General features: G+C 41.1%; 1 protein-coding gene across 1 annotated transcript; it reads right to left on the reverse strand.

Moving 5' to 3' along the window:
• Window positions 1-3,463: 3,463 nt before the first annotated feature.
• On the reverse strand, window positions 3,464-15,869 carry ppp4r2a (protein phosphatase 4, regulatory subunit 2a). Its single transcript, XM_049017561.1, has 9 exons — window positions 15,613-15,869; window positions 15,001-15,082; window positions 12,500-12,670; window positions 11,428-11,521; window positions 11,077-11,114; window positions 9,016-9,090; window positions 8,757-8,894; window positions 7,080-7,375; window positions 3,464-4,923 (listed from the first exon to the last, which is right to left on the reverse strand). Exons 1-9 carry the CDS (start codon window positions 15,644-15,646, stop codon window positions 4,574-4,576), a joined length of 1,278 nt encoding a protein of 425 aa, XP_048873518.1. The 5' UTR covers window positions 15,647-15,869; the 3' UTR covers window positions 3,464-4,573.
• Between the last annotated feature and the right edge of the window lie 7,228 nt (window positions 15,870-23,097).

The following is a 23,097-nucleotide window of genomic DNA, read 5'->3' on the forward strand; positions in this document are numbered from 1 at the left end:
GTAAGTCTCATGCCGGATTGGAGTAATGAACTGTGTTTTATTGCTCTAACACACCTCTTTGACAACAACCGACAGAGTCCATCAGGTAAGCCCACCAGAGGGGTCAGCTGCCCCTGGAGAACCCCCAGTCCACCACAAAATCTTGCAGATGCTGCAGGGGCCCGCTCTGTGAATGGGACAGTACACCCAAACCCGGTTCCCAATGTCAAAATCCTACCCACAGTTATGTGTATCGTAGGGACACTTTTCCCAGGCAGTTGCCGAGCCCTGGTGTTGTTGGGCCAGCTTGTATCCACCTCTCAGACACTTCCGTAAGCACCACTGGTACTCCATGCCTGCCTCCCTCATTACCTTCAGCTCTGGGGACAGTATGAACATCAAGTACCCTGGGGTGCACAGTTCCCATACAAACATTAGCGCAGGTGACGTGCACCGAGTGCTTTCCTGCACTGCTGTTCGGTATGCCCCGAGTTCCAGGAGCAGGTGGCAGTCCCAGGCGTGCTGGTGATGGGCGACCAGGATGGCGAGCTGTGCAGCATACATGCAATTAAAAATCTCCACCAGCCCATCACTTTGAGGCCGAAGTACAGCAGAAGAACTCTTTGATGACCTTCCGGTGCAGGGAGCTTTTTAAGGGTCTGAGGCATAGGCCGGATTCCAGATTGCAGCAAAGACAGTGTGAACCGACTGTCCCCCGAATCTAAGTCAAAGGAAGGTGACCATCTCGTTCATCAGGGTAAACTCCAACATACAGGCACCGAACCAGAGGGCTACAAGTAGACCCACACCTGCCCAATGCTTCTCACTAAGAGCACCTCCAGAGTGTAATACAGTCCAGCTCTTCTCCAGGAGTTTGGTTCCACAGCCCAACCTGTGTGTTCAGGTGAGCCCGACTATATTTAGCCGGCACACCAGCTGTGCCTAAAAATAATTTTTAAAAAGCAGTTTTTGACATCTCAATAATATTCTGGATCACCTCATTTTGGATGGCGAAGAGCTGGTACAGTAGATATGGAGAGGGTTACCACAAATCAACAAGCGGTTGAGGGAAATTCCACACACAGAAAATTTTCCGTTTTTTTTAACACTGCTTAACTGTGACATTTGAGTTTTTTGAAAACTGCTAAGCAATAAAAGTCTTGAGGGAACAGTTTGGGCCAATGTAAGATTAACAGCAGATGGGCCACCTGTCTTGTTTTGTGGTGTGAGGGGGAAGTGACCGTTTTTTATATTTCATCTGCCTTGGGGACGGGCAGTTGACTATTGAGGAACACAAACCACGAAGAAGACAGTTGCTGCAACCAGGATGGGAGTGTAATGGCAGTGGAAAGTAAGAGAATGTCACCACCTTGTAATGAATCACCTGGCATAAGAGCTGGCAGGAAGAGGACTGTATTCACTCTATAAAGTCAGCCACCGATGAGACAGGTAACAATGATGACTGCAATAAATTCTTCACCTCTGACTGTACTGTGTCACCTGATAGCGTATTTCAGCCCATGAGCTTGTCCCTCCTACTTAAAGTGATATTCCTATGGGCAGTGCGAATGAGGGTAATGGGTGCTCACTACAGTCAATGCTTGATAAAAATGTGATTTAAGTGTGCTTTTCCATCATAGGGATTTTTTCTTTGGCCAAGATGGACAGGTTTAGTAGCAGGAGACATCTGGGTCATTTCCACCTGTTCAAATGGCATCTTTAGCTACTACCCACCTTTTATAATATTGCTCAGTCATCATTGGCGTTTCCTCAAACCAGATCAGACTGACCTCTTTTAATTCCCCAATTAGCTCTTACAAGAAAGTGTTGCTTTAAAGTGACACCAAAATGCAGGAGTTAGAGCTTGAACATTTTTAAACGTTAGGTACTGCAGAAAATGACTGAGGGTTTGGCTTCAAAGCCCTCAGGTGAAAGGAGGCTCTTTGGTCAATCCAAGTGCTGGGTGTAATATGAATGAAGCACTTAGAGCTCAGTGCCCACGGTCAATGTTTCAAATATGAATTCCGGCCCTTACCACTGAGGAACAGTGAGATGGAATGTGTGCATTGCTTGGTATGCAGAATACCAACATTTTTTCCCTGCGATCTGTTTAAAGAAATGTATCAGAGGATTAGAATGCAGCAAACTGTAGAATATATAACCATATAGTCACGTCAAAGATAAATGCTTAGTGAACATTTGCTACCAAATACCAGTCTGAAGTAATGTGACACATCTATAGTGCCAAGCAGGCATTTAACAGCATTTTGCCAGAGATTTCATCTGTTAAATTGGCTAGAAATAAAACAGTGCCCTCTTCTGGATGGTAGACAATACAACAATGCTTCCAGGAGCTGCAGAGCTGTCAGACTGATTTATTACTCCTTGCTTGGCAAACACTTTATTCAAAGCTAATTACTTTTTGCTTACAGTAATACATATTTTTACAACTGGGTATAATAGACTTGGCTGTAGGACTCAGCTCAAAAACAAAAAAAAACAAAAAATAAAGTTAATTATGGCTTTCATGGAACTTTGGCATCATTCTCACAGCCAGAGGGACCAGCACCAAGACCAAGACAATGAGAGGTCAACCCCTAAAGAAACGCCCACTTTCCTCCAAACACCAGCTGGCTGAGCTCACAGCAGAAGTAAATCTAAGAGCGACATTTCCTAAATCAGACCAAGCATGAAGATGGCTACAGTGCCGGCTTTGTAACACTAAGGTCAGGGGTCAAAAATTCATTTAGCACTTCTATAATTAACCCTCATTAATAAACAGAAAGAAAAATGAAAAACATCACCCACAAGGGTTAACAAGTATTTCCACAGGGGTAACCATGTTCCAGAATATTCCCAAGACCAGATAAAGGAAATCAGTCTTGTATGAAAGGTTACATTTTATGCTGTTTTAACAGAGGATTCAAAAATATATTTAAAAAAAATAATAATTATATCATCTCAGTAGTAAATAGAAATGCAGTGGTTTTCGCAGTTAAGTTCAAAACTAATGGTACGATAAACCCCATGTGCAAGGAACAGTCATTCATTCATGGATCATAACCGTACCACCTTAGTCAGACAACTGATTATCCCAAAGGTGATTTCAACATGGCACATAGATACATGCTTTTCAGATGCATGCCCCTCATTTGTGCTGTGTTGCCATGCAACACATGCAATTCCTAATGCGCAACTTCTTTCAATCAGGATACTCCAAGAATAAACACTCGAGACGTTCAAAGATCGGCCCGACCCTGCCATACAAAAAACAAAACACACACAAAAAAAAACAACCCAGTTCAATGAACTTTCAATCAGCTGCATCAGAACCAAAGGCACAACTCGCTCACAAGAAGTATGTAGAATTCTGTCGCCAACCTTAGTGACAACAGCCAAAAAAGCTTTTTACAGCTGCCAAGCATGCGAGGAGCCGAGTTTACAAAAAAAGACCGAGCGGGGGAAAAAAAATCCAAAGCAACACTTAAAACATGAACATTTATTGCTTTCTATGAATACCGTATTGAAAGCCCAAGCATTCAGTTAACAGAGAAATTATATACTGTTTCACAAAGGCAGTGAACACTTATTACAATCTACAAAATCTACTTTACAGAAATTCAAAAATTCTAAATATCAAAAGTACAGTTGCAGAAACAGGTACAAGTTTGGCAGCCAGTAGTTCTTCAAGAATGGAGATGGAAGGGTTGGGTAAAAAAAATGCAAGCTGGTTTTAACACTTGAACTGGCTGCCAAATTATGCTCAAAAAATAGGTTATTCAGTTGAAAATCTTTTATATAAATTACTGTGGTTCGATGCATCCGGAAATCACCCACTGCGCAGTTTAACTTTTAACGAGCTAATGGTAGTCAGTTAGATTACTGTTTCAATGCAGTGAACAGCGCATATTAGCAATGACACAAAAGAAAGGGGATGAGGAGAGGGGGTCCGTGTGAGCGGGAGTTTCAGGCCGGCTTGCTAGCAGAGCTCTTGCCTCCCGACATGTGCTGCTGGGACCTCAAGGCGCCGGAGGGGGGTAGAGGGGTGGGGGCCGGGGGCCTGGAATGTGTATTTACCGCCCGCCAGGAGGTGGTGCACAAAAAAATGCCCGAGGCTATGTGCATCACTCAAACCATTGGCATGGGACGGGAAGGGGGTGGGGGGGCTCGGAGGGCTCCTGCTCACACCAAAGCCACAGCAAGCAACCAAAAAAAGGAAGTGGGCACCTTCAAAGAAGCTCTACAAAAAAGGATCCACAAAATAAAAAAATTATAATAAAAGGCCAGTGGGGGGGGGTGTTTTACATGAACATAAAAAACTTGCAAAAACAATGGGGGCAGACAATCTTCCAGTTTAAAAACATGAAATCTGAAATAAAAACCTGTACACATTTATGCATGGCTATGGGAGGGGGGGTGTACAAGGTATACAGCTCAAGGCCCTGGGAACTTTCACTGGGGGCCCACAAAGGGCCATCCTCTCCTGGAAATGAAAGGTCTGCTTAATTTCTTAAGATTTTATTGTTGTTGTATGATACAGTGTAAAAATCAGAGGTGTGTAGCTCTTGGGAATAGGGGTGGGAGCGCTTATGGGTTAGTCCTGCTCCATCGGCTCATCCACAGTCTCTGAGGCCTTTGGTCTCCAGGATCCACTGTTCTCCAGAGCGCCCTCTGTTGGCAGCTCTGCTGTACTGCTGGGGGAGGTAGAAAGGGGCTCGTCGCTAGCCAGGCCTTCTTCGTTGCTGCTACTGCTGACTGGGTCACTGTTGTGTCCCCCTTCCCGGACATCAGGAACAGCAGACTTCGCAGACTGAGCCACCTGCTCCGATTGGTCCATTTCACTTCCATCCTCAGAGGTCTGGGAAGAGCCTGGCAACGCCTCGCTTTCTGCCTGGTCTTCACCAGTGTCCCCCGACAGTGATTCTGTTTGCGTGCTCGATGGCTCTGAAGAGAAGAGAAACAAGAAGCCTAATGTTCACTCTGATTTATTTAGTTAAATTAAGTAATTAACAACATTTCTTAATAATGGATACATTTGATTGCATTCACAAAAAAAAACAAAAAAATTAATAACTTTATATTAATAAGGTTTATATTGTGAGGACTGGAAAAATGCATGGGTATGTGGCCGGGAAAAGAAAGCTGTTGACATATTTTAGGACAGCAACATATAATTTCATTTATAAGTACTTCAAAATGCAAGATGTAGAATAAATGGACTAATAATTATAAAACTAAATTAGATAGAGATATCTAGCAAAATGTGATTTAAGCAATGGGCCATGGGGGGAAATGTACACCACTTGATTTTCAGATTATGCATTTCTTTATATCTTATTAATAATTGCACTGTGTCCATTCACCCTCAGTGACTTAGTGAGCAGCAGCTACTGGATGTTAAGTACACATGTGAACATTGAAATATGAATTAAATTCACCCATAAATTGGGAAAACCAAGGAGTGCTCAGGGGTTGTTATCAATTCAAAATACTGTGCCAATGTCTTGTTACAGTATGGACCACTTATTTTTTGTTGATATTAGCAAGATTTAGCAGACACAGCAAAAGGGCTCAAAACGCAAAAATGATCTGTGTCCATCTGCCTGTGAACACCAAAAGTCTATGACTAAAAACTACCTAGTTTGCTTGTTGAAAGATATTACAGCCGGAAGACTGAATATCAAATTTATATATAACTTTACCTGTCGAAGGATTCTCATGGCCATTTCGAAAGTTTGGGGAAGACCATTTGGTGCATCAGGAAATGTACAGATTTGTTCAAGCAACCTTTCAGGCTTACGGATCACAAACATGACCCGTTCCGGAGCAGGGGCCTATACAACAAAGCCAGGATTGTTGCTTAGGTGGATAACTTGTTGGATTTAAGATACCATAGTTTAAATGGACTTTGTTCAGTTACATTTAACCCAGACTACCTTAAACGTGAAGTTATCCGGCTAAGCAACATACCCTGCTCTGTGACAAGCCGCTCCTTGGAACAGGATAGGCTCACAGGCTAAATTACTATGGCAACACGTAGGTCTACCAGTGAGCTACATTTCCCTATAAAAGGAGTCCTCAGGTAACAAAAAAAAAACTTCCTAAGTCTTTATGTCAGTAGCCAAGTAGGAACAGATACATGCAGTTATTTAGCATCAGTTAGTGAAATGTTTGTCTTAGTATATACTTTACATTTCTATGCATAAACACTTAAACCCTTTCAAATATACTAAAAAAAATATGAAAAATAATATTCCATCCATCCATTTTCCAAACTGCTTATCCTACTGGGTTGTGGGGGGTCCGGAGCCTATCCCGGAAGCAATGGGCACGAGGCAGGGAACAACCCAGGATGGGGGGCCAGCCCATCGCTGGGCACACTCACACACGCACTCTTATGGGCAATTTAGTAACTCCAATTAGCCTCAGCATGTTTTTGGACTGTGGGGGGAAACCGGTGTAGAAAAATAATGTTATAAAATATAATTTTAATGGTACTACATACAGTACTGCACTGAAATGAGACAGCAAATCTGTGTGTGTCGGTATACAGTACTGTGAAAAACATTTATGAAACAGTTCTTAAAACAGTTGAGGTAGAAAAAAATATTAAAAGGTTAACACTCTCGTTCCATGGATGTTTTACATACCAGAAGGGGCATTCGTGAGGTAACATTATAACAACTGCTGAAGCCGTGCAATGTTTCCATGCAATGTGTGTCACAAGGTAGCGTTTGCCATTACCAAGCATTGTATTTCATTCAAATCATTTATAATTATGGGCTTTATGGCAGTCCATCGGCAAATAAAAGTTGTCCCCAAGTCGGACGTTCTTAACCCGGGGGCTTATTATACTGAAAATTTGGTGTTAAAACAGCAAATAATCCACTTAAACTTTCGTAGCAAACCCCTTATACATTTATACATTAAATATTTTTCAAGATCAGACTAAAATATGTTTATGACCTCAAAGGAAAATAAGACCTGCTTAATTTAAATGTAAGATTTTTAAAGAATTGCCAAGGCTTTAGTTCAACTGAAATTTAAGACAAAACTTTTTGAATACCCCACAGACACCCTGACTGACACACACGCAGTACCTTGATCCTCAGACACCAGCATGTCTGCAGCTCTGCTGTCCACGTCCTCGCCGCAGACATCCGAGGACGACTCCGGATGCTCGCAGGAGCTCTCCGCAACTGGCAGGCTACCGGACTCCCTGGCCACTGGCTCCTCATTAACATCGTCTTCATTCTCGTTCTCTTCCGCCTCATCTTTGTCGAACTTCAGCCTTTTGACCTCATGCTGCTCAGCCTCCACGGAGCCGTCATCCTCTATGTGCTTGTTTTTCACTGGACTCCCCAAAGAACCCTCTGCTTCTGATATTGAAGAAGCGCTGTACGTACACACACACACACACACGCAAACACATGAGCCCATGCGGATGCCAAGCACCCTCGCCATAAAGATACATGCATTTGGAGGGAAACTTGCAGGTGGTGTGCCAAGTCCCCTATTCTACTGGACAATAACAGGTCTGACCAACACAACATACTAGAAGTATACTTATCAATGGCACTGCAGTGGAGAGGGTCAGCAGCAGTCCCTGGAGGTGTCCTTGGCAGGAGACCTGACCTCAACCATTAAGACCACAACCTTCAGCTGGCACAAAAAGGCAGCAGCCTCACAAAAAGTTAAAAATATGACCACTACCTCTGTTATATGCTCCCTTCACTGGCTTCCAGTTAAGTGTCAGATTGATTATGAGATTCTGCTATTAACTTATAAAGCACTGAATGGCCTTGCACCAGAATACCTTAGAGTTACTCTTACAACCTTCAACGCAAGGAGTAGGATACCTATCAGTACCTAGTATAGAAGGAACTACAGCAGGCTGCGGAGGATTCTCCTACAGAGCTGTGCGGCAGTGGGATAGTCTTACAGCAGATGTGTGAGATTCAGGCTCACGCTCCATATTGAAGTCTAGACCAAAAACTGAGTTCTACACACAGTTTAGCTTATTATTTTAGCTTCTAGCCGACTACATACCTCCAGTTAGACCTATAGTGTGAGCTGCAGAGCTGGGTGGGGATCGGTGCCATTGATTTGGATGAACTGAACTGTCAGTCAGTCTGAACTCTAGCTTCACACCCCCTTGTGGAATTGGAGTGCTGACGTTTCAGGGACTCCCCATGCCTGCATTCCCACGTTTCTCCCTCCTACTTATGCTGCTATAGTCATACCTGCTGGAGCTTACATATTTCACTCACTTAACTGTTAGCCCCACCCGTAGATTCCTCTACTTTGGCACTTTTTATCCCCCACACCCTTTCTGGGGTTGTGCTGCCTGAAGACCCAAAGAAATAATGATATCCTGCCTGCCCTGCTGAATGCTCTCCTGCCTGTGACGTCTCTTCTGCCTGCCCTGCTGCCATACCACCATTCATGCTGCCATCGAAAGCAGAACCATCACCTGCCTATCCCACACATTTGCATTTGAATCTTAAAGTTTGAACTGTATAAATTAGGATTTTGTTCATTTGACTTCCTCTGTCAGCCCATGGAGGATGCAGGATGGGCGACTTTATGGGGGGGGGGGGTAATGTAAAGCGATTTGAGACAATGTAATGCTGTGAAAATTCACTATACAAATAAAACTAAATTGAACTGAACCACACAGAAGGCTCAGTGACTCCACCAGAGCCTAAAGGTCTCTCCCCTCGCCAGCCCTCACCACCATTGAAAGTGTACTAACTGACGTGCTGCTATCCCCATACCTGATGGTCTTCTCTCCCTGCAGTGCGGTCGGCTCCTTGCTCTCCGTGCTGTCAGGGAGGCCGTTGGTGGCTGGCGAGCTGCACAGCGAGAGCTTGGGCCGGGCCAGCGGCCTGGGGGTGCCAGGTCCGTTTATGTTTCTTCCAGAAAAGGAGGGAGGGAAAACAAATGATAACAAGCAGAAATTTTTAGGATAAACTGTCCCCAGTCAGAGGAGGGTGCAGCTGAATGAACACGGCAGAAAGAGACGGAGCCCCTCACCTGTCTGTATATGCAGATGCATTCCCTGGGAACATGACCCCATTCATCCTGCTGACGCTGCTGGACCCGTTTTTCCTTCAAAGCACACAAAACAGCCGTCTAAGGCCATGACCACACTGCTATGATTTTGCTTAAAAACGCAGGCTGTAGTCCGCACTACCCCAGAAAGCTTTCAACCCCCAAACACTGACATTTTGAAAAACACACTCAGAGCCAAATACTTCTGAGAAGCACATTTTTGTGTTGCAGTGTGGATGAGTGAAAAGAGATTTTTGAAAATGCAGATACTACAAGTGCCCTGTTCGGTTTCTACTCATCACGTCGCCCTTCCCTGACTTGATCCCATTAGTCCCTCTCATTGGTCTGACTCATCACCTAACCAACATTCATGGAATGAGAGTTGCAAAATTTTGGGAATTTTCAAAAGTTGGAAACTTTCCATGGGAACTTATAGGAATATATGGAATTGAATGGGAATAAACAGGAAATTTGCTAAATTGCAGGTTAGCCTATAACAGGGAGTTTAAATTTTGCTGGAACTAGACCAGATTTAATGTAAATTCAGCTGAATTTCTACCCTGCACTGTGCATTTCCCCATCACATGGACAGATAATTTCTAGTATCCTCCATACTAAAGCAAGACTGTGGAAGCCAGACTACTGCATGTGAGCCCAAGACTACATTCAGTCAAGTGAGTTTTGATGATATTACTGGGTTAAATATATTTGATCAATGGAATTAAAGTTTAACTAATAAATACTAAAGAAAAATATGTTTATATAGTACCCAGCTAGCTGGTAAATCAGACATGCTAAATGCAAACTAGCTAAGACCATTTCAATTTAACTAATTGGGACCCAATTTCTGTACAAGTTTTAAAACAATTCATGAGTCCTTTGACGCACAGAAATCACACACAAATTGTCAGAATCATAAGATGCCAAACTTGATGGCACTGACCGTGATTTGACAGTGTAACCAAGGGCTTGTGAATAATTGTGTGCATGAAAACACCCCAAAATAAGCATCTGCATGAAAACGCACTGCTTACAAGTCATTCTATGTTGCATTATTCATAGTTTGCTTTCTTTGCTGTATACCAATGGTTCAACTCACCTAATTTAACACAGAAAGGAAGTCATTTGCTTCATAATTTCACAGTATTCATTCATAAAAGTTTGTATATGGCTGTTTAATGTCAAGCTGAATATTTCCAAAATTCCACAGCTTAACTTCCCATGGAAAGTTTCTAGAATATAGCAAGTTACGCAGGGTGACTACTGCATATTTACGCAAGAAGCAGCTAAGTTTTTGGTGACTGTGTCGATGTATGCGTGCCCAATATAGGCTAATAACTACACCATGTACATTTTCGCTCATTTTAGTGTGAATTTTTAATAATAATAAAAAAAAAAACTTTTGCAAACAATGTGAAAGTACCTGTGTGGAGATCATTTGAAACGTTTTTAAATGAAAATGTAGCAGTGTGGACATTTGACATGAATTCAAATTTACGGTAACCCCCCTTATCCAAAGACACTTGATGTTTATAGTCTTCACACTATGGCACCTCCAGCCAACATAGAGATGACACTGATTTAATATTACTGTAAATACACTGATTTAGGTGAAATAAACGCTGCCCCCCCACATCAAATCAATTACAGGCTTACATGAGTTTAGCTGGAGCTCAGTAGTTATGCAACTAAGCATTAAAGATCTTCAACAACAATAATAATTAAAAAAAAAACACACTGGACCTGTAACTATTATTAGTATAGCTGGCCTACATTCTCATTTCTAATTTCACGTTTCCCTTTTCTTAGAACATTTCAAAAGGAAATGTTACTACGATGTTCATAAAGTACTTATTGCAGCCAAAAAAAAAAAAAGTTAAGAAAACACACTGTGTAACACTACATCAATGCACTGCAATGCAATACACTGTATATAAGATGGAGCATTCTATAAATAAACCTACTGCTACCACAAGCCACTCATATAAGCTAGAACCTTCAAAAAACACCATACAAGAGTAAAATTACAGAGAATTCACTTACTCTGTGGTGGGATAGACACAGCTGACCACCATTACATTCTGCAAAATTACAAAAATCATTTAAATTCTATGCAAGTACAGAAGTATATAATTTTATGCCCCCGCCCCCCCTTTCCAGTAACTGTCTGGAATAGGAACACATGTCGTTCAGTGTAAATGTTTTAAATCATACTGGTGAATTAAATTAAGAATGAGTGCTATCCTTTTATACCATGTCTATGTTCCATATTACCCTTTTGAGCACAATCAATGAAGCAGGTGGAAAAATGCATTTCACTACATACAGGTACAGTCTGTGTATACAGCAAAATAAAATTAGAAATTTGAAATGATACCTGAGAGCAACACATACCTTCTCGACTCCTCTTAGGAATTTGTCTGTGCCTGTGTAGTTCCTCTTCGGTTCAGTGAGTAACTCGCACAGGCGTTGAATGGTAAAGGGGATTCTGGAGGAGACAAACTCAGTGAGCCACACTGCAAAAACCAAACGAAAACACTAAAGCTAGGCCATACCGATTCAGTGCAATAGCGTGAAACAAGCAAGCAAAACAACTGGCTATTGCTACCTTTAGAGTTATGGGTTTCGACCAGGCTTGACCCTTGGGTTTCAGGGAGTGGGGGGGGTCCCATTAGTCACTCTGCAATTTGTATCATGAGATCGCCCTCACAGTCAGTGATTTTTATCACCAAGATGTCAAATTACTGGAATACTGTTGCTTTTGAAAATACTGACAAAATACTTAAGGTACAATATTGGGAAGGTACGACTATGAAAAATTAGAAGGTACCAAACCTTTAATTTGGGTGTGTAGAGTCTGAATATCCTACTTCTCACAGTCAGTTCAACATAAAGAGTGAGTTTACTGACTAAATCTATAGGTACATTCACACCACAGGAACTTTTTTTCAGAAACCAGGAACTTTTTCAATAACCACAAACTTTTGTCGTGTTCATACCACAGGAACCTGTTCCTATTGTACTTCCTCAGAGGCAGTTCGAAAGCTTTTTTAGTACCGACTCCAGACTAGGCAATTCTTCAAGTACAAAGTCCTGGGAAGGCGCTTACAGCAATAAACTTATTGAATGGTTGACCACAAACACCAGTGCTAGTAGGAAGTTACGCTGAAGTGCAGGGAAAAGACAAGTAACAGAGAAAACTGAGAAGATGGAATTATTTTTTAACCTCAGTTACAGTTAAAGCATCAGTGAATAATAGTATGGACTACAGGGTTAAACATTGGTTAGCAGTTAGCATCACAAGTAACAACCTTCTTTCATACAGTTGTTTTTTTCCCATATACAGTGTTAGCTTTTTCAAAACCATCATTCTCACGCTCGATTCCCTCTTAAGAAACAGCATTCATACATTAAGTTACACATCAGCTCTTCAGCGAAGCTGCCCTGAAGATGACACATTACTTACCCATTGTACCCATCCACAATCTTTAGTATCCTCTCTTTCATCTCTTCGAAAGGAATGTACTCCACGTTGGGATTGGCCGGGCCACGCTGCTCTGGGCTTGAGGCCCGGAAGTCATCCATAACCTTTTCCAGCTTGAAGAGGAAGTAGCTTTTAAACTGTGACCACTGGAGCCTAGATAAAAGAGAGGTGTATTTTGACTCAACAAAAGCATTATCATTCAAGTTAATAAACAAATAAATAGACAAAACTGCTCCTGAGACAGCTTGTTTTAGCCGAGCACTTTCATCAGGACATTATTGGATGGGCTCCCTGCATAGCTACACCTGATCACTAAATGCCGGCTCATCCACAAAGGCACTGGCGGCTAAACCTAAGCACAATGGTTCTCCCTGATTTCCAAAGGTCACGCGAGTTCATTAACATGCAAAGTAGTGCAACAAAAAACCCTTGACCTTCCTAGCCCACTTCCTGAACCATACGTCATCCCAGCTCAAAGCATTTTTTTTGTATTCTGAGAAACACACACATTAATATATAATTTTTCAAAAAATCTGAAATTCCAGAAAAGAAAATTAGGCTTCTTCTTGATCATTTGGCAGCTCTACAGGTCCATAAGAAACTGTATCATATATCTTTATAACAGTAAACTTGCATTGTAATCATAAATAATATTTAACATAAGTTTTTTTTTTTTTAGTCTCATATAGATTAACAGTAATTGATTCTTCGCTTTACACTTTTGGATAGTGGGGGAAACCTGTATTAAATGTTTAACTCACTAAAACTGAATTCCCATATGATGAATATTAATAAGGCCCTTAACCCCTGGCTCCCCGGGCACCGCAACAGGTGGCTGCCCTTCGCAGCCAGCTTGCTCTCACCAACAGAGAGCAAGTTGGGGAAGCATCCATTAGCTTTTGTTATTCAGATACATTCAGATACATTGCCTTTGGTTTACATCCATGCATCCATCTTCTGTACCCGGTTCGCCAGTTTAGGGTCATGAGGGGTCCAGAGCTCATCTCAGAAGCTACGAGCACAAGGCAGCAAATAACCCATAATGGAGTCTTGGGTTTACAATCATTTCTTGTTGTTTATGTATTTGCAGTTCTAGTAATAAAGAACTCTAACACAAATTCAGTTTTCCTTGCTGTACTGAAATTACACCGAACCATGGAACACAAAACCGAGGTTGACACTGAACCGTGCATTTTGTGTACCGTTACACCCCTAGTAAAGGAATCATCCTTCTGTGCAGGTCTCACATTTCACTACTGCCAGGAATGAAAAACTATCCAAGAACACGGCGGGAGCAAAGGAAACTCTTAAAACAAACAAACAAACAAAAAAACTGACACATGATCAAACATAACGAAGTGTTAAAACTTTTTCACTGAAGACTACATGCAGTTACTTTGTTGTGCTGCACCAAAAGCCAGACACCACACAACATATGAAGAATTTGACAACGGCAGCTTTCAGCACTCTCCCATTTAAAGCTAAATGTCTCCATATTATGGTAAACAATGAAGGACAACAATTACAAAATCTCAATAACATATACAGGTAATCTATGTACCAGCAGCCATAAATCACCATTAAAAGATCACATTTCCTGAAATAGTCACATCTTAAAATCCTTCTGTAATAATGTATTTTTTCTGTTCACAATGCAATACCACAATTTTAAACAACTTACTACAACACTCACCTTAAACTGGACTGATTGACACAATTACCAGTCAACTAATGCATGACTGTAGTAATCATAAATGTAGTGTTTACAAAAAATAAAGTGTCAAAGCTGGAAGATACCAGTATTAGATCGAGACGAAAATCCAGCTTTTGCTTTTTCTCCCAAAAAGCACCAAATTTTTCCAGATCTAGACGCAATGTCACATTTAAATTCACTTTCTGTTCTGTCTCATGTAAGCAATGCTGCCCGAGGCAAGGTCCACGATCTCCAAGGTGTGGAAAGAAACATGCACCCTTCATACCATACCAGAATGGCTACACAACCCTTCCATGATTTAACATCTGTGCAAAATTCAACAAAATCACAATTTCAGATAAACTGGAAGACAGCAGCTAAAAGTGAAAATAAAGAGAATAACGCTTTTTTTGTGCTGCAGGTAATATGTACCTACAATGTCTGTCAACCGTTCTCAATTTGGGAGTCTGCTACAGGTGTCTGCCTGTCAACCCCTCCCTTCTTTCGGCAGAATTTAAGCAGCAGCACTCTTTCAGTGCTATATGTCTGAACTATCAGTGGGATACTTGTGTTCATGGTAAGATTTTAAAATCAGTTCTCCGACTGGAGATGGGGGGAAGAAAATAAGAGAATGAAACTGAGAATATGAGAGAGAGAGAGAGAGAGAGAGAGAGAGAGAGAGAGAGAGAGAGAGAGAGAGAGAGAGAGACGGCTAGCTGTCTCGGCTAGGTGGGCAGCTAACAGGCCTCTACTTATGCGCGGCCGGCTGGCTGTTGCTGGATATACTTACACCGTCTCTCCGGTTTTGGCGACATGGCATAGAAACTGGTCTAGGACCGGACACGCTTCTTTCTTCCCTTTCCTTTCAAAATCTGAAAATTAGGAAATACGATTAGCATTTTAAAATACATCTAACACAGTTTCCCCACACTCGATATGCCAGTTCTACGCAGCAACAACATGTGAAAAACCGGGAGTCCTGCGCCTAGATTAAGCGATAAGTTCTCTTAAATTGGGGGGGGGTTAATCACGTGACGGTGTCCCCTTCGTCACCACGGCTCGTACGTTTGTGTCTCCACCAACACGCCGCCCGTACGGCTAACCAGCTAACTACAGTAACTACCCAGTACCGGCTTCAGGGTAAAGTACGCTGCGTTATAAACCCGGGCTGCTAAAACCTTGACAGTGAGAGCCCATCTCAATCGGCCACACGGCGTTACAACTTTGTGATATCATAAACGGAGAGCCCTTCAATTTAAATTTGCCTGACACAAAATTAGCAACATTCAACACCCTTGCTAGCCAGTTAGCCTCTCGCCGTTCAAATTCTAATAGTATTTCCTTCGGCCTCAAACGCCCCTTTCCTCTGACATTCACTCAGCGCCCAGACAACGGGAACAACCTTTGAAAGCCTCCAGAAGTGTGTCGATCTCCATAATTGTTGTATTTTCTCTCCCCTCCGTAATCCAACAGGAAACAGAAAGCTGGCACTGCGACCGAAACAAAAAATCAGCAGCAGCAGCACTTCAATATGGCGCCCGTGACGTCACTCCCCGCTTACGGAGCGACTGAGCATGTCCATCACACCTCGCGCGTTAAAGTAACCACTTTACGGACCGCAACTTATTTAAACTGACCGTCTCGTCACAGACGGAGGTCTGCAGCCGAGGTCTTTGCGGTGAGTGTGTTGCCTTATGTAACGCTGCAGACAACCGTTATGTGAACGTCACGTGCACGTGCATAGTGCATCGGAATAAAGCGTCTAATAATTAAAAAAATATATGGATTTGTTTATGTGTCGATTTGTATTCGAAACTATAGTATCTAAAGCAGCATTTTTGTCCGTCACTTTTTGTATGGCCTATTGATGTATCTGAATACGCTGTTGCAATTTTATTTAAATTCTTTTATTTGTTAGTGTCTATAAAATCGATTTACTCCGACCAACAAGGTAGATCTCTACACAAAGTGGGCAGAATAGCCTGTGTTATGAGTTTGATTTACGTTAAATATCACGTTATACAAATTAATGGGTACCCAGCAATTGCTTTTTGGTTTTTATTTTTGTCTATAATAATTTATTTAAAAAAAATTCTTACTATAATAGATTTAACAGTTCTGAAATGCTTCACTAAGAGGGAGATGTGTTTGAAAAATAAAATTATTTTTACAGTATAAAAAAAATGACAGTATGCAGGCTACTGCATAGTCAAGCAAAAGCCTGCTACAGTAATTTAAGCTAGAGTTGTCCGTGGACCGGTTTACTTCGTACAAAAATTTCACGGATAAGGCAAAACTTGTCGATGGCGAAGGGGTTTCCTGCTTTCAATTCGAAGCGATAAAGGTCGCCATCCCCGTAATTTTAACCGTTTCCATTTTTTTCATTCAAACGTAAGGGGGCGATAAAAAGACGCAGATACAAAACATGTAATTCGCATATGGCTAATTAACCAACCCCTCCAAGACTCGGCTTTTCCAAATATCAGTAAAGGCATGTATTCTTCCTGAGGAAAAGGGCACAGGCATATTCAGCTGAACAATCCCCATCAATACATCTTCTAACAACTGGTCAAGATCATGGGCAGGATAGAACTCAAAGTAATTTGCCGTCAGTATGTGGAGAATAAAGGAATTGGTTGTTACGGTGCAGAACTCGAAACTCTGGATAATAATATAACAATATTACCTTACTACATAAATATGTTTCAAATTAGCTTGTATAAATAAACATGTAAAAATAAAATGCAAAAAACAATAGTACAGCACAACAAAATGAGATAAAATTAAGTATTTAAGTACAAGAAAAACATCAACACGCAAGTACAACTCAAAAAAAGTTTACATCTGATTTAATTTGTGGTAATGGATTTCCAAATGCGAGTAAAGGGGTAAGTTTGCTGAGCAGTCAGATAGTTCAGCTTAGTTGAGGTGATGGTGTATAGCCTAAGTATCAAAAGTTGTACCATCTTTGTTATGGAAGTTTAGCAAAGAGGTAGCTGCTTGGGTGAATGGGGTCCACTGCAGTCTTCCCAGCTCTTGTCTTTTATTGTTGGCAGTTGACAATGAAGATCTTTGAGCAATGCGAACCACCCACTACTGCCTGGTCTTCAAGAGGAAGGAGGCAGAGGGGAAGGGTTAAGATATTAAGATAGTCAAAACATTTTATCATAGGCTGAGTTTGTTGTATGCGTTTGGGGGGGGGCATTAAAAACATTAATCCTGCTTATCATATGTGCCAACAGATATCTGATGCACACAAAACCTATTATTTTGTCTACCTATAGGGTTCCAAAAAACCTTATGCATAGGAGCTAAATGCCAACAGAATTGGCAAGACCAGCATTGCACTAATTCCAATTTTGATTCAGGGGACTGGGGGGACATTGTCTCCCCTCCCCACAGCTCCATCAATGCTTGTGACTTTGGCTCAAGAATGGACGTGAGACGTTGACCTTCCTGACTGCCAAAGGAAGAATGAGCTCTTTTCTAATTATAGAGTTGATGTTAACATTCCACCTCAAGGTATTGTTGAATTCATTTTGTGGTGATTGACTCTGCTTTAGTGGGACAACATCCTCAGCTTGGAGATCTGGATGTGCTTTGTGCCACTTGTGCTGGCAAGTGGAGAGACACTCGTTTTCTTCTCCAGGTCCAGAATTAATTTGGTAGTGCTCATATTTATCTCCACCTATAGGTTAAGAGATCTTTCACTGTGAAGGCTCTAGGGGGAGCAAGTGCCTAAGAACAATGATTGGATTTTTGACCTTAGACTCGAAAGAAGCATTTTTCAGACAACCACTGATCCTCATGAACTTCCTCTTCTGTGGGGTCGTGTACTCTGAATATGCATCCCTCTGGACTGACTCAGTGATAACCTTTTCTATCCACTGCTATTTTGGAGGAATGTGAGGTGGGTTGCACTGATTCCATCCTTTGAATATGTATGATGAACTTGCAGAGGTGAGAATGAGCTTGTTGGAGAAGGCAACATCTGTTAGTAGGGAGCCTGAAGTGGGGAAGTACTGAAACCATTCTAAGGTAAGTTTCAGTTCTTCAGTACAAGTCACAAGAGTAGCTATTTGTGACCTATCTTCCACATCCAGTTCAGAATATATCAGCTCAACAAACTCATGCACCTCACACCCTTGCACCTCACAATCAAGAGATCTGTGAAGGAAATCTGGTAATCTATTAAATCATATGGTACAAAGAAGGACTGACCTTGTAGCCAGATCAGCTGGATTCTGATCCACAAGCATGTAGTACCATTGTTTGGGAAACATATGGGTTAGTATGATTATGCACAAATTATTAAGAGAGAATAATATTGTAATGTATCACCACACACCGATGTAAAGTGCCTTGGGGTGACTCTATTCTGAAAGGCGCTACATAAAAATAAATTGAATTGATTATACAGAGAATTACTCGGGCTTATTTAAGATGTATTCATGTAAAACTTAACAGCATGTGGCTTGTGGTCCTCAAGGATCAATCTGACCTAATACATTGCAGGCACGGCTCCACAAAATTCAAGATGTGGGCTCTGACTGTGGAACTAATTTTACTTTTCCAAGAATAAATCTAACTCGGCATTGTACTTCATCAGTGATGACTCAAGTTTCTTGCCAAATTAGACACATCAAAACAGTTTCCGATGTGTGCATAGTACATATTACTAGAATGCCTTCACAATGAACAGTGTTCTTCATTATATCTCAAACTACAAAACATAAAACAAATAGGTATATAATAGACTTACAGTATCATAACAATTGTCCTGCTGCACTTTTCTACAATGCTTTCACCGTGCTCTACACAGTAAGAAGTCAACAGACATATATTTTCTGTATCTGCATTAGCTTCAAAATAAGAGTTCACACATCATAATGTGCAAATACATGTAACAAAATAGCATACTTTTTATCTCTACGATAACAGCAGTAATTTTGAAAAAAAAAATGCAGAGAGCTGAACAATAAGGACAATGGTTCTTTATATTTAAGTTTCAAATCCGCTCATTTTGTTAGACATTCGTCCTCAGTGTATATCTCCATGTACATCTTCAGGGACAAGCGTCTGGGTTGTTAAGAGTGTTGACTATTATGATGCCTACATCAGTAGAATAAAGAGACATGAAGTTCGGGTCACTACAGGTCAGCTTACTCACTCGCCTCATGTACATGTGTACTGACTATGTCTGTTCACTGTGCTGCTTTGCTAAATGTGGTACAATGGCCAATTAGCTAACGTCTTTTTCATTAACGGGTTTGTAAATGTAATCTGCTGAGGGCTGCATGAGCTTTGGAGGAAAATAGGCCAGTGCTTTGTCCATGGAACGTGCAAGGCTGTCATGGACTGATTGGCCACAAGATGATATATATTAAGGGAAATTACAAAGTTGAGATATATAGCAAGAAGTCCAAGGCATGACATTTTTAACAATATTATAGAATTATTTAATAAATAATTTTATATGGACACTATATGGGCATATAGTTTTCTTATGCATGTGTGCCATACTTTAATGCATAGGAATTTTTTAGTGGAATGGTAGAAGGAATGCAGATTACAATACATGAAACAATGTTGGAAACAGGCTCAAGTTAAATAAAAACAAACAAAAATTCGCCAAATGGCCTCCTTGAATCTTGCAGCTTGTGTTGTTCTCACTTCAGCTATGGAAAATAAATCCAAGCCCATGGCAGTTCTGTTCAGGTATACAAAAACATTTTTAATAGGAAGAAAACCATTCTTTTCAAGCTCATAAAACAACAGTTTAATAATTCATGTCTCTCCAGCAGTTGTGAAATGCAGGAGGTTTTAAGACTGGCATGTGTGGGAATGAGGTTGACTATTAATGTCTGAAAGCTCTTGGGAGAATATTGGGGTAATTGGGAATAAAGGAAAGGAATGAAAGAGCAAACATGCAACAGATTAAACACTTCCTAAAAGCATAAATACAATTACTCCCTTCCACAGGATGCAGCCATTTCTAGTACTGACAATCAAAGTTGCCCCTTACCCTTGTTGGATCACCTTCCTATCTAGATGACCTGTTGTTCCATCTCTCACTTATCAGCAAAGAGCACATTAGTGAGGTTACTGCCTCAAGCAAATAACTTCTCGGTCCGCAGCTGTAAATGGCTTATTAAAGGAATAGGGTATTTTACCACTTAGCAGCAGTAGACTGGCCGCCGCAGTAACCGTAAATGTGAGCACTAATGAGACAGCTGGGATGACACCTACAGCTATTTTAAAGTGTCAACTTTCGTTCCAAAACAGACAATATGTCAAGCGATTGAACTTCAGCATGTTCTTCTCAGCAGATGTTATACTCATCACCATCAACCTGCACTTAAATCAAAATAATGGATCAAATTAAATTTAAGATTACAATTTGACTTTGTTCAATATATAAATTTCTGCATATAAGCCTGTTACACGTTTAGGTTCTTAAACTACTAGAAAGGTTGGTAACATCTGTACCAGCTGATTGTCCTTGCTTTAACCCACCAATCAATTTGGTGATGAAGACATGTAGACCATTCCTCTATGTCATCCAGTTACCTTACAGTACATCATTTCCAACAACTTTCTACTAAAGATGGTGGCTGAGGCGCCTCTCATATGGAATACATGCAAACCTCTACTGGCCAGCCTGAGACCGGAAAGTGTCTTTAAATATGCCCATGGGAATGGATTTTAGCCTCTGTAATCATACAACTAGCGCCCACTGCCTACCCCTCCTTACACTAGTTCTACTTCCCTTTTTAGCCCATGTTCAGTTTTAATCCTTGGTCCCTGCCTAATGAATGAAGGGCATCCAACACTAGTATTTCCTCATGAACTCAGAGATCAATTCACTGTCACCGAAGTTGAAACAGAGTTGCCCCTGGTCTTCTGATCTCTGCAAAAATAATCAAATATAATTCAACTGAGTGTTGCAGGAGAAAGCCTGCTGTATACCAGCCTTTAAGTGCAAGTTATAGTAAATATACAACACAAGGTTGATCCCATTCTTTTCTGAGAAAAGCCTATGTTTCATACACATTGAAGTATTATTCTATTAACAGAAAATTCCCCAGAAAAATAATAATGATAATTAATTCCTATCTTCTGAACTTATCTTCTGTCTGCTTGTGTAAGCAGAAAAGGCAAATTAAGCAAGGAAATTACCATCCTTGTTTACATGAGTGATTAGGCATAGTGGTGTTAAACAGCCTCATTAGGGGAGCACAGGCAAAATCAATCAGTAAGAGAATCTGTCTGAGGCAGAAACTGCCATCTTGACATGGATTACAATGAGTGATATATTATACATGTCGATATCTATATACTGTATAATCTGTGTAGTATCCGTGGGTAATGACTTCCGAGACCTACTGTGTAGTGCCAAAACCATGGATAACAGTAACCCATCTGCAGACCCCACGTGAAGAACCCTAATTTTAGCTGCTTGTACTCAAGACTTGTATTTTGGTTATTACCCACAGATATATTTGTAAACATATTGCCGTAGATTGACCAGTGTACTACAACTTTGGTTGATAGTTGAACTTTTTCTTCATCACCAGGACTACCTCAACACCCACAAAATGGGCAGAGTACCATAGTCTCAGATTAGGAGATGCAAATTCTCATCCACTGCACTTCACATTCAGCATCAGATTGGTCCATCCATCCTGGAGGTTCTGGTCTATTGAGACCAAAAACAAAATATCAGCTGTAAAATTTCCTCTGCCTGAGCAAGCCCCTGCCTACCTTTCCTATTAAAGTTTCCCAAACCATTTTGGGAGTCTTTTCTCCATGACCATCAACTCCACAACTGCCTTTCTGGAATGTCAGAATCTTTCTTCTATCCTAGAAGTCTCCCACACAACCACTAAAGAGCTCCTTCTTCAGCCTAACAGATTTTGTCACCACATCATTCTACTAACCAGTCCTGTGGTAACCGCTATGACAGAACCTGACTGCTTGTTAGGTTTGTCCTAACCCATCCAGTCTCCTTACCATGCTCCGAATTCAACACAGTACCAAGCAGCGATCACTTGATAGTTTTGCGTCTCTCTCTTCATGCCAGTTTCCAAAATATGCAGCGTTAAATGACAACTAAAAAATTATTCACTGACTTTTGTCTTCAGCTGTTGTGGTACTATGATCATTTATGATCTAAACATGAAGTTTATTTGGGACAAGTCATAGCTTGCACAGCAGTCCTCTTACAGTTCATTACTTGGGTTTAAATCCGGAAGGCCAGCACTCTCAATCATGCCCCTTCCTTCTTTGCTTCATGAGCATTGAACTCTTCCAAAAGGACCGCAGAGTGCATAGGCAGTACCCTTATGAGGACCACTCAAGGCCATCCTCTTCTTCACCAGGGAAAACACCAGCCATGAAGCCCTCAGCCTGGGCATGAAGGAGCAGCGAGTTTCCCCACACCCACTTCATGATGTCTGAGATTGGAACCATAGACTACAGTTAAAGATCACAGAACATACTCCCTGGTTTTGAAAATCCCCTTGTGGTACGGGCACTCATTATCATGATAATAATGTTCAATGAAGACAATGGAACACTCTGTGTTTTAAGTAATGAGACTCCTGATTCCAGAGATGCAAAAGGCAATGAAAAAACTATAAAAAACAGTTTTCCACAGACTGAGTAAATGCCAGTTATGGTGGCGAGAGAATAGTTTAATTATGTCTCAGATTAATTTTGTACTATCATATTTTGGCCAGCAGGTGGAACAGTGTTGCTATAAATAAATGCTTTCATCAATAGTATTATAAACCTGCAGAGTTGGTGTCCTTTACTGTATAAGTAATGGCTTTCATTTGCCAGAAATGTTTTATTCTCTTTTTGGAATAACTCCAAAAAGCTATAA

The sequence above is a fragment of the Brienomyrus brachyistius genome, chromosome 6 (genome assembly GCF_023856365.1).
Source record: "Brienomyrus brachyistius isolate T26 chromosome 6, BBRACH_0.4, whole genome shotgun sequence".
In the NCBI taxonomy this organism is placed as follows: Eukaryota; Metazoa; Chordata; class Actinopteri; order Osteoglossiformes; family Mormyridae; genus Brienomyrus; species Brienomyrus brachyistius.